At 40.8% G+C, this 12780-nt stretch overlaps 1 protein-coding gene across 1 annotated transcript in view; it reads right to left on the bottom strand.

The window, feature by feature from the left end:
- Nucleotides 1-12780, bottom strand: part of ARFGEF1 (ADP ribosylation factor guanine nucleotide exchange factor 1) — a 181864-nt gene that overhangs the window by 69353 nt on the left and 99731 nt on the right. The window contains exons 9-10 of the mRNA XM_034763053.1: nt 12016-12149; nt 1725-1959 (exon numbers count right to left, since the gene is read on the bottom strand). Of these exons, the coding sequence (XP_034618944.1) occupies nt 1725-1959; nt 12016-12149 (369 nt within the window). The remainder of the gene's footprint in view (nt 1-1724; nt 1960-12015; nt 12150-12780) is intronic.

A 12780-nucleotide genomic window follows, 5' to 3' on the forward strand; every position in this document is an offset into this window, starting at 1 on the left:
TAAAACTTCTGTTTGCATCACTGAACTTTGCATGACAGCAGAGTTTATTTGCAGATTTTGCCACTTCAGAATCTCATCATTATCCTTCATCAATACTGTACACAGCCAATTAGAAGATTATATAATTCCCAGTTTAGAGAATCTATTCCCAGATTATATACATTTTGTATATAATTTTGCCAAATGTATAACATATGCATTATTTACATATAATATATAATGCATTATTACAAGATTATGAACAGCTTTCCTTTCCTTGAAAGCTAAGATTCTACAGTTCTGTAAATATCCATTTTGATCACAAAATTACCATGTGTACTATACTGTGGGTATATGGATTTCCTATCTTTTATTAAAATCTGTTCATGTATAAAAGAGGTGAAAGTATGCCTTCCCAGAGAATTAACACACATTAACAGTCAAATATGATGGAGATGTGTTTTTTTTTTTTTTAAAGCAAATTTGACCGTTGACCAATAACCTGAGCTCAGGTGATCAGGTAAATAATCATTTGTCTCTTAGAAAGAATTAAGATGATTACTAAATTAGTGCAAATGAAACTAAAGCTATACTGCAAATAAGCGTAGGCAAAGAAACTTAAAGGTTATTTTATAAAAGGAGCCTGAAGCCTAGTACTTAGATTGAGGCTTATTGGTAGCAATAGTTAAAAAGGCCATGTTAGGCCTAATAAGAGATAGAATTAGTAGGTAGCCTTGGGTCAGAAGATTAGCAATAAAAAATATATATATATATATATCTTGTGATAAACTGTCTAGGCTGAAAAGGCTTTATTTAGCCAGCCATCCTTAACTGCATTATATTAAGAATCTTCTATGTGCACAAATGCTTATGACAATTGTCAGAACCCCAAAAATGGGTAGCAGGTATGACAAATATGACAAGAGTCCAAGATTTAATCAAATATGGTCTTGAAAATAGGTGGGTATAAGAAATAAGTGCTTAAAAAGGGAATCAACTTGACCCTCAGTGGGACCTCCATACCAGGATGGTGATAAACTGCAACACTTAATCTCTCCTTAAGGGGAACCCACAGCCCCATGGATTCACGAGTATATGTGATATAGATTCCGATTTTATTCTTATTTTGTTTTCTATATCTGTGATTTTGCTTATATTGATCATGATAGTAAAACTCATAATGACTATGTGGGGTATTTCACCAATCAACTTCTTCATACTATCTAAGTGCTACCAAAGAACAAATCTTTTATCAGTGACAAATGCATTTTTAACTCCAAATTAATCATGCCACCACCAAAAGGATTTCCTAATAATTTCTGTGGGGTAAGTTAACGAGTCAAAGTACTAAGATTTGAACATTACATTATTTAAAACACGTACATTAGAACTGCAAATTCAATATATATTTTCTACAAATATTCCAGAAGACTTTCCATACAGAATGTTGGCCTTTCTGCTCTACCTGAATGATGTTTCAAGTGCATTATCAATAACAGCTAAGATACTATCAGTGATAGCTCCCTTTGTCCTTGGGGGAGAAGGGCTTTGGAGGAGTGGGGGAGAGTGCAGCGGTGGGAAGGTTCAGACCTTCTCATATTGGGGAGCTCAGACTCAGTAGAGAGAAACTTGGTGAACAGTATTTTAGAAAAATTCAGTGTTTCCAAAGTAGAAAAAACATTGAGCTACATGAATATGGTACAGTTAAAAAGCAAACCAAGTCACTGAAAATTCTATAAACATACCTCGATCTGCATCTTTAGGTGTGTCTTGAAGTTTGAGAGAAGTGTGAGGAATATGGAAAGTGAAAGCTCAAAAACTTCTGGAACAGATGAAACTCCATTTTTGGATAATGCAACACAAAGATACTGCTTAATAGCATTTATAAACATCTCATTTGTCCTGAAGACAGGTCCTGCATTCTGCAGAATGGACAGAAGCAACTGCAATGAAAGAATCTTTGATCGCAGCTCATGAGACCTGGAATGAAATAATATATACCAGGTATGAACAAGTTTGTAGTCACAAGTGCAAAACATGCTTCTGGAGAGTTTTTGTGAGCCACACTATTATTTTATGTTTCAAATACTTGAAATAACATGCTACTGTTTAAAAACACTTTGTTAAAGAAAGTAGCAAAAAAGGTGATCTTAGTTACAAACAACATCAATTTAGCACATTTCAATCAGGCAAAAGTGTGTTTAAGCCCACAGTAGCCTTTTGCAGACCCGCCCCTCCCTCTGCCACCTACACCTACCCACACAATCCCCTCCCCTCCTGAATAGCTGTTTGGGGCTGGACATGGGATGGTTCTCCCCACTTCCTAATCATGAGAGAAAGAGAAAGAATTCTCTTCTGAGTGGTTTGGGAGGATGGGCTTTTTCTCCCAGAAATGGGGACATGGGGGAGAAGAGTGACAGTTACAGAATTCCACAAATTCTTCTTTTCTCCATATGCTCCTCCAGCATGGAGGAATGAATAAGGGATCCTGTGCAGCTAATACACTGCCTGATGTATTTAGGCTTTTTTCTCACCACTTAGCACTTGACACCTCACTTTTCTTTATACACATACATGATACACGTATAGTCAGAGGTCCTGTCATCAGTCTGCCACTTGCTCTACTTAAGAGCAGTCAAACTAAATGGCAAACTAATCAGAAGTGCTGCAATAGCAAAGCAGGGTGTGTGAACAGTATACTTGCATTACAGACTAAAACTGAAGAACAATTTTGGATACAACTACAACACCCACCCACCGCCAAAAAACCCCCAAACTAACAAACAATGAAAAGTGAAGCAGCAACCATAAGATCTCCATGAAAGCTATCCACCTTTTCAAAGAAATTTGAAAAGGTAATATTATATACCTTCTTCTGGAAAGTAGAGATGAGAGGCATAAGAGAAAAACGAATGTAGTTGCTGAAATACTGTGTGCATTATCTGGCATAGCTTCTTAGGACCATTTCTATCAGGTGCTAAGATCCAGAGAGCATGGGAAGTAATGGGGTCCACCATGGACCACCGATGCAATCACAGGAAAATCAATTTGAGAATGATACCCTCAGATAGAGCTAACAAAATAACCTTTGTTCACTGCTAAAGAGAAAAGAGATAACATACCATCACTGCCATAATAACCTGAGAAAAAACTGTTCCATGATCACAAGTTTGGCTGTCAGTTTAAACCTCTGCACATTAGCAAGAATCACTGCAGGGAAGCCTCTGATCCCAGGATACCCAATGACATTTAACTGTTTTAAAGTAGTATTTTCTTAGGAGCGAAGAACAGCACATTCTCACTTCTCAGGTAAACACACTTGACTACTAGAAAGACAAAATTTGGGCCCTGACCAACAGTATATAATAATGGAGATGCAGCTGCAGTTTAGGGAGTTAAGGGAAAAAATTGCAATGAGTATGAATAAATCAAAACCACTCCCATTTGGACTATAAAAGTCCTGACTGATGTGGCAATTACGTTCTGGTAATTGTCTTGGGAACTAATGCTATACACAGAGGAAGCATGCTGTCTTAAAATTAGAGGTATGAATGTCAGAAAAGTTTGATTAACAATAGACTTTTTTTGTGTGTTTGTGGGGGGAGGGGAGGAACAAGAGAGAGCATTTGCATCCGTAAGGGTGATGGAATCCATGAAGTGTCCTGGATTGTAGCATGCCTTTCTCTTAGGCATATGAGATTTATCCTTATTTCTGGATGTCTGAGAGAAAAAATGAGCAGGTGGCTCATTATGGAGAGCAAGAACATGAACTTGTGAAAGTATGGCTTATATTAAAGAAACATTTGTTGCTAGTTGCCATTTGTCAGATATAAAGAATACTGGAAAGAGATCCCCAGATAATACTGATCTAGGAGGTACACAAGATATGGTACAGTAACTCCTCACTTAACGTTGTAGTTATGTTCCTGAAAAATGCGACTTTAAATGAAATGTGCTAAGCGAATCCAATTTCCCCATAAGAATGAATGTAAATGGGGGGTTAGGTTCCAGGGAATTTTTTTTTTTTGGCCACACAGTACAGTACTATAGTTGGGAGGTGCCCCGGCCTTACCCCACACAGGCACAGCCCACTGGCACTGGAGACAATGAAGCAGGCAAGGAGGCTGAAGGTGCTGTAGGCTAGGAGAAGCACGTTGCGCAGCAGCAGCAGCAGCTTCCCCTACTCTGCAAGCACCAGGGGCGGGGGACTCAACCCTTGGCCCACCCACGCCACCCCTTCCCCCAAGTCCCCACTTAACCCGCCTCTTCTTCCCTCCCCCTTTACTCCACATGTCGCGTCCTCGCTCCTCCCACCTTCCTCCCCTGCCTCCTGCCCGCGGCAATCAGCTGGCTTGCAGCGTTCAGGAGGCAGGAGGGAGGGGGGAGGAGCGAGACACGGCGCGCAGGCTTCCCCTCCCTCCTGAACAGCTTGCCGTGGACAGGAGGCAGGGGAGGGAGCGGGGAGGTGCACTGCATCCTCGCTCCTCCCCCCTCCCTCCTACCCACAGCAATCAGCTGACTTGTGGCGTTCAGGAGGCAGGGGAGGAAGGGGGAGCCTGTGCACCGAGTCCTCCCTCCTCCGCCCTCCCTTCTGAAAGCCAGCTGATTGCTGCGGGCGGGAGGGGGAAGGTGCTGATCCGCACGGTGTGCTGGCAGGCAGGAGGCGGGGGGGGGGTGTAGGGGAACTGATAGGGGGGCTGCCAGCTGTGGACAAAGCAGGCAGCCAAATGACGTTATAGCGAAGCATTCCACAACTTTAAATGGAGCATGTTCTGTAATTGAGCAGGGACGTAAGATCGAAACAATGTTAAGTGAGAGGACATTAAGTGGGGAGTTACTATACAGGGTTCTATCAGTCAAACATCTGAGATCCATAACACCTCTAATTTTGTTATATTCCGCAAAGAGAGAGACTAATTTTGTTATATTCACTTTGAGAGAGACTGGTGTTACAACGTGGCCCGGTACCACTCTATGGTCACCAGTCTGTTGCAAATGGATCCAATCACTGGTTCCCAGGTGCTTCCAAGCCAACTGGAGCTGAGTAAAGTCTAGTCATTGTTTCTAGCTCTGGCACCCAAATAATTAAACTTTAGAACATCCCTGTGACAAAAGGAGGTATCTCCATTTCATTCTACAGGGAAAGAGGAGTTAGAGGTGTCAAATGACTTGTCTACGGTCATACAGGAAATCTGTGGCAGAGCTAGGAATAGAATCCAGATCTTGACTCCCAGTCTTGTGTGCTTTTAACAACAAGGCTTCCTCTCCAACAACTATGTTAATGTTCATGAAGACTTATTTTTCAGTAAACATGTTTTCAGTTTATTTTAGTTATTTTTTCCTCTGTTTCTCTTTGTTTTAAACATTACTGGAATTTTCTCTTGAGATATTTGCATGTCTGTTCTCAGTCTTGCTTTTTCACTACCTGATTTTCCAAAACCTTTTTTTTTTTTTTAAACTTTAGAATGCTCTAAAGTGAGTTTTAGGTACACTGCTAATCATGGATTTTTAAAATGTTGCAATTATCTTATCCACTACTCCCCCCACTGAAAACATGTTTGAAATGGCTGACAAGCCTTCAACGCTTTAGAACCGGAGATCAATTCCAGGCATTACTCCAAATGTAGGACATCTTTGAATGCCTTGGCAGCTGTTTCTTTTTGTCCCAAATGTCATTTCCTTCAATTTACCCTATGCAGAGAGCTTAATTGGTCCTAATTTGCATGTCAAGGACTCTATGGATTAAAAGGATGGATTCCAAGTGCCTCAGGAGCTACTGCTGCCCTCCAGGAGTAGGTTAACCCATTACTGCCTTTGGTAAACTGATATCCTCATTTCTTAATCTCAGGCAGACAGTTTAACAAAAATCTTATGTCAGAATTTAAGTTTTCTTTCTGGCATCTATGCAGACCAATTCCCAAGGAGAGCGAAAACCAAACACTGTTCTCAACTGATATTCATTCCTTTACTCTACACTTCTGTAGTCCAAAATCATGCATTATTTAATTCTTTTGAATGCTTCTAGTGGAGTGTCTTCACCTTTAGAAATGGGAAAACTGCTGGATTAGAGCAAATGAAGAGCTTCTTCTGGTCAGGCACCAATAGAGCAAGTGGCTTTACAATGAAGTTGGAAACTGCTGCTTTACTCCAACTTATTGCTTTGACAGTCTGAAAAAAAATCATTTATTTCAGAAATGAGCACCTATAAATGGCAAGGTTGTTTTTGTTTTTAGAAAATAGATTCCTTTATTTTCCCCGAAAAGAAATGTTCCTTCAAGGTTCTGTCAAGATCTTCAAACTTCCTATGGCATGAATATACAAAGGCTCATGTTCTGGATTAAGGAAGACAGACTTTGCAAGCATTCTTCAATTCAGGACCAAACAAACAACTTCACATCTGAGAGTAACAGGTAATTTAGCAGGCCTCATTTCCTTACTGTCCGCTTCAGAAGCTTTGAGTATTCTTTAGCTTTGAGGAACATACCCAAAAAGTGAACATTCAGCTAACAGTGCAAGATCTTCTAGACACATGAAACTAAAATACATTTCTAAGTTTTAGATCACAAAAGGGGAAGCTATATTATCTATGAATTTCTGAATAGAGAGACTATTTGCTCAGTAAAACATCCCTGAACTGAGTATTTATTCTCTGCATACACCTATAGACAGATAATCACAAAAAAAAGAGATAAATTTGTTGTATAACAGGTATTTCCAATAGGTATCAAAGCCTTTCCAATAGGTATCAAAGTTGCACATACACTTCAACTAATATCATGGTGTTAGGAAGTATTTAAAATATTTTCATTCATCTGTGTAGCTGTGCTATAAAAACAAGAAACACACCAACTTATCTCTTCCAAGAGAAGCATGCAGTTTTCTAGGGGACACTCAAATGCCCAGAAGATACAAAATTTATATCCAAAGCTACAAAACTCAAGTTCTGTACTAACTCAGGTCTGATGAACTCAAATATCAACATGTGGCTTCCTTTAAGATTAAAGAAAACAGTTCTTTATGACAACTGGCTCTCTGAGCCAGTCTGAAAACATGGTCTTTTCAATCACCTGTGTTCATCATTTGTCTTGAAAACTTGGAATCAGACTACCAGTAATGTATTCCCTTGCCAACTAAGGTATGGTGATCAAAGTGCCCAAACTGAACAGCAGGGCACTAAGAACACAGTATCACTGACTTGTTGCTACCAATGCCAGTTCTTCAATGTGAAGAACTTGCTTTTAGATCAAGTAAAATGAGTAATTTCTTGCTTCAACTTGAGTGTACATTTTCTCTCACTTTTTGGTTTTAGATGCAACTGAAGTACAAACAGCATCTCCTTTTGGGCAAAACCACACTGGCCACATAACTGAATCTAGATATTACTAAGAGCAAAGTAATGACAATTGAAACCATAGATATCCTGCATTCTAGCTCTTCAGGAACACTGCTAGAGAGATGAAGTGTTAACACAGTGGACTAGACTAGTTTAGATGGGAGACTAAATACATCCCTAGGGTGCTAATAATCCAGTGTCAAGTTTTACAGCAGAAACCGTGACCATGCAGTCTGGGGGATGGATAACCAGAATCTTATCGTAGAACTTTGGATGAGATAATATTACAACCTTTTTTCTGATCCTACAAACTATTGTTCTACTTGTTGAAATCACTAGTATCCTGGACTATTCCAAGGTTATGATATCAGCGGTAGCAGCATTTCCTGACTCTGTTCAAAGGCATCTTCTCTCCCTAAAGAGCTGCATTTAGAATTCATCATCACAGGCAATCCATTTCTTTTGTACAACTTCCCTTTAAACTGAATTGGATGGTCAATACTTATTCACACTAAAGAGACATTTAAATGAGTCAATAGGATTTTGAAGTTTTGAATAAAGATAAAACTCTCTCTCAATATATTAGAAAGGATACTATTTTCAAAGAATCTTGCATGCTCACATAGTGGAGTAGCCACACACTTTTCTCAGTATGGTGTCCCATCTTCGAAGATTTATGGGTTGGCCATTATAATTAAACTATGAGAAAGCAAGGTCTGGATACACCGAAAGCCCTAAAATTTTGAAAGAGGGCTTCTGGGGTCATCCAGGGTGCACTGTCCACTCCCTCCCAGTTCTACCCTCTCTCTGCTCAGAGTGGTCCACAACTTTTGTGGCTATTTGCAAAATAAACTGAAATGGGATTAGGGCAACCCATGATGTGGGGTCAAATGGGAGCCAGGAGAATATTAATGAATACCCAAGCACCAGGCATGTGTTTCAGGTTTTGGAAAACATGAGAGATAAAAGAGACTGGGTGGTCCAGATTATTTAATATATTTCCCCCTTCATTTTTTATATTTTCCTATGGATGAAGACCTAATCTCCCAATATAGTTAAAAAGTCTGCTTTAACAAAACTAAGTTTCTCTGAAATTGAGGGTTCACCCTATTAGACCTGTAGACACTTAATAGGTAGAGGCTTTAACTTGGGTATCTTTGTGTATATGCCCCAACCATTTAACTTATGGATTGGTTAGTTTTGTCTGAAGTAGCCTTTGGCAGCTGGTTCTCTATTAATTCCTTCCCTGTGCTATCCCCAAAGGACCATGATAATCTAGCAGGAATAAAAAGAAGGAAATTTCCTCACTAGTATATATGCAGTTTACAGTTTATTAGATACCTCGCCTAGCCAAAATCAAAAAGGGGAGATGATTATTCTTAGGGTGGAACCAGATTGAATTCAACCGTCTTGGTTTCTGCTGGTTAGAAATTTGTTTCCGACCTCTAAAGGGAGAGGTTACTTACCCTGTACAGTAACTGGAGTTCTTCGAGATGCATGTCCCTATGGGTGCTCCATGTCAGGATGTGGTGCACAGCCGTGCACTCTTGATCAGAGATTTTTGTCAGCAGTGCCTGCGGATGCATGCCTATGACCAAGACACCCTCAAGCTCCACTATGAGGGTATATAGGGAGGAGATAGACCCACCGCCACTCTGGTTCCTTCTGAACCAGGAAAGTCCTGCGGAAGACTCCAAGGCAGAGGGGAAGGAGAGCAGGCATTGGAGCACCCATAGAAGCACACATCTTGAAGAACTCCAGTTACTGTACAAGACAACCTCCTTCTTCAAGTGATGTCCCTATGGGTGCTCCACATCAGGAGATTGCTGAGAAGCACCTCAATTACAGAGGAGGAGGAGGATTTAGTAAAGTCCATAGAACAGCATCACCAAAAGCCATGTCCAGCTCTGGAAGCAGGCACAAGAGCATAATGCTGGGAAAATGAGCGCACCAAAGACCAGGTGGCTGCCCTGCAGAATCTGAGCAGTATGTTTTTAAATAGGGCTACATAGGTAGATTGACCTCTGGTGGAATAAGCAATCACCCTTAGAGGGGGGCACTCCCCTGAGGTGTCTTAACAGGTTAAGATGCACCCTAGAACCCATTTGGACAATCTTTGGGTAGAAACTGGATGTAATTTCATTTGTTCTGCAATCAAGATGAAATGCCTGGATGAAGCCCTAACAGGGCCTAGTGCTGTCTAGCTATGAGGATGGCTACTAAATTTTCTTGTTTTATTTTGTTTAGCACTTTGAGCAGTAAAGGCCTTGGGGATAAGAATACAGCCATACACAAGGCCAAGGAATGACTATAGCATCTTCCATCAAGTTGCAACTGTGCCCTCCTCTCAAGCAGAATCACCTGCACTTCAAATTGGATGAAGTCACAAAGAGCTCTATCTGTAGATGGTAAGATATAGCTCTCTGAATACCTTGTTTAGCTCTCATTCATGGTCGATGCAGATATGGCCGCTGAGGAAGTGTGCCACTGTCTTCTGTAGTCCTGCTAGATAATCAGCTAAGATCTGTATGTGGTGTGATATGCACCAGTTCCATCGTTGTATAGAGTCAGCACATAAGGACTGGGATCTGTAAGATGGTGGGAGTGGCATGACCACCTCAGCTGGTGAGGAGGAGGATTTGTGGAAGGTGGTGTTTCTTCTTCCTCAGCTGGCTCTAGCTCATGTGTAAGATCCTTCTGTGGAGCAGGACCAAAGGGTAGTGGGCTGTTACTCCTGATGTGCTCTCTTATGAGATGCGACCCTGTAGAACTGGTTACTATAAGGGGCCCACAGGTTCCAATAAGCTGACTGTGGTGGGGCATAAGGGAAGGGTTAGGACCCCACGGTTGCCTTGCCAAGTTTGCCGGGTGTACTCAGAGCATACTTCAAGGAAGAGAGGTTGAAAGATGGAGGAACCATGTATAGACACCTTAGAATTGGATAACATGTCATCCTGGGGTCTACTGGAGGAGCAAGATCCTGTAATTTCACTGGTACCATAGCTTGATAGCTGATGGGACGGTACAAGAGAAGGATACCAGCTGGAAATGTCTCTCTGTACCCTCAAAGAATTTGTGTGGGGCGGGGGTCTGTATTGGCATCAGAGAATGAGTCACCATTGAAGATGGTAGGATCAGAGGGTACCTATGCTCTGGGAGGTGAGTTGGCACTGGTGGAGAGTGTCTCTCAATAATTCTCTGTAATGGTGATTCAGGCTCTTGCAGGATTCCAAAGTCCTCATGGAATAGGAGCTTGGACTGTGGTGGGGACTCTAGATGGGTCCCTCAGGAGTCATTATGCCAGGTGGTACTGGAGACAGCACCGAAGTGCAATCGGTGTGCTTTTCATATCTTGCTACAGAAGATGGTGCTGATTACTATTCCAGCTCAGCGCTGGAGTCCTTGTGTTTCACAGACATGGTGTTCAGTGTTGATGCCACAGTCAATCTAGGTTGTTTACCTGACAGCTTCTCAGTAAATGGCATGGTCTTCTTAGCTGATGCTGGAGTCTTGGTACCGGAGGGGATGGGACTCTCACTGCTACCCACATTGGAATGCAAGGTCTAAGACCCAGACCAAAGGGGGGCGGGGGGGGAAAACTTTCCCCTTCTCGAGAAAGGGGTCTTTTCTTCTTTGAGGGTCTAGATAGTTGTGAAGGGCCCCAAGGACCTACTGTCATACCAAAGACAGTCACCTGGGTTCTGTGAGCAACCAGATCCAAAGTATGGGGGGTGAATCAGACCCACTGGTCTCAGAGAGCACTCCATCACCAAGTACTCCAGTCTGTCTTCCCTCAATTTCTTACATCTGCTTTTAAGCTTGAGCAGATCTTACATTAGGAGTAGACATGAGTCTCCCCCAGGCAGCGAAGGCCACTTGAATGACTGTCGCTGTGAAGGGAAGACCTATAGCAGGTCTGGCAGGGTTTGACACCCAGGGTCTTGGGCATATTCTGTCCTTGAGGCCATGGACTAAGGTCAGAGTTTAAAAAAAAAAAAAAAAAAAAGACAATGGATCCATCCCCTCCCTACACACCTTTGTACCACAGAATGAGGATGTCTACGGCACAGGTGCAGCCCTGCAGACAATACTGATGAAAATCTCCAACCAAGAGTACATGGGTTTGTGCACAAAAGGACACTATTTGAAGAAGAACTGTAGTAAAAGTACTCCTTAGAGAATCTTATGCCCTCATTCCCAGACAACAATCTGAATTTTGATTAGTTTATTTTCCTTTCTACTGTCTGGGGAAAGCAATACAAGTTGCAACAATCTAGAAAGAGTAACAGAAAATAAACTTACAAGTAAAATATTTGTCTTTCAGTCACCACACATTAAAAAGTTATCAAATATTTAAAAGCCTTTAATCAAACACTGGACTTTATAGTTTGGAAGTGGTTTGTAATTAAAAAGTGATGACTTAGTTTACTGATAAAATAATGACTAGATAGAAAAGCACAGGCTTATAAGCCATGTAAAGTGGTTAAAACTTACCAGAGAACAGAGCAGAAAGAGAGATGCTGCCATTTAACATATAAAAATACATTAAAAATAAAGTACAGCTCAGTGGAAACTTTCAGATGATGTGGCTTTTCTGTCAAAATTGCTATTTGTTTCTCAACAGCAGAAGACCCTTATCATTTGTGTCCATTTTTATTTTTTAGCGTCTAAGTATTTTCATAAAGAAAATCATGCTGACTTACTTTGGATCTGGTGGCCCATCTGACAGCGGCTTCATAGAGAGTTTACACAGTGACCTGAATACTAGGAAGGCATCCTTTTGTAAAATGTGGGAAAACTTAGCACCAGGCGTAGGTCCTGAAGAATTTCCAGATTCCTAAAGAAGTTAACATATTTCAGAATTCCATTTTGCATTAGCAGTGTATAGGGAAATCCCCACCTCCTAGCAATGATAAGTTATGATATCGTACAAATACAACCACATTTTAAATGTAATTTAAGATCTCCAGACTAAGTTTTAAAAATGTAGTTTGGCAATTCAGTTAAAACGGACCTGAAGAAAACATTAATAAAACTGCCAACTCGGTAAAGTTAAGTGTCATCAAATGAAGATGTAAAGTCAGAGCCAATAAGTAAAGTGTGGATAGGTCAACTTTATAGAAGACAACTGAGACTATACTGCCCTCACTCAGGGCTCCTAGAAAATAACTTTTAGAAAGAAAAGAAATGGTAACCTCAACTATAATTGTACCAGTGGGTTACATGAGAATACTTACACAGCCATAATGACAAGGCATAATTTATAATGTATTGTTATAGTCTTTATATATGGTGGATGGCAAAAACTTTTAGAATAAAATAGTCACTTTTTTCTATTTACCAACATCTGATGATGCTATAAATGCCATTATTGCTTCTGTAGAGGATATGATGAGTCTTATCAGAGACATATGCTGTGCAACTAAAAGATAACAGCATCTCTTTAAACATTAAAGCATAATTAGGAT

The sequence above is a fragment of the Trachemys scripta genome, chromosome 2 (genome assembly GCF_013100865.1).
Source record: "Trachemys scripta elegans isolate TJP31775 chromosome 2, CAS_Tse_1.0, whole genome shotgun sequence".
Classification (NCBI taxonomy): domain Eukaryota; kingdom Metazoa; phylum Chordata; order Testudines; family Emydidae; genus Trachemys; species Trachemys scripta.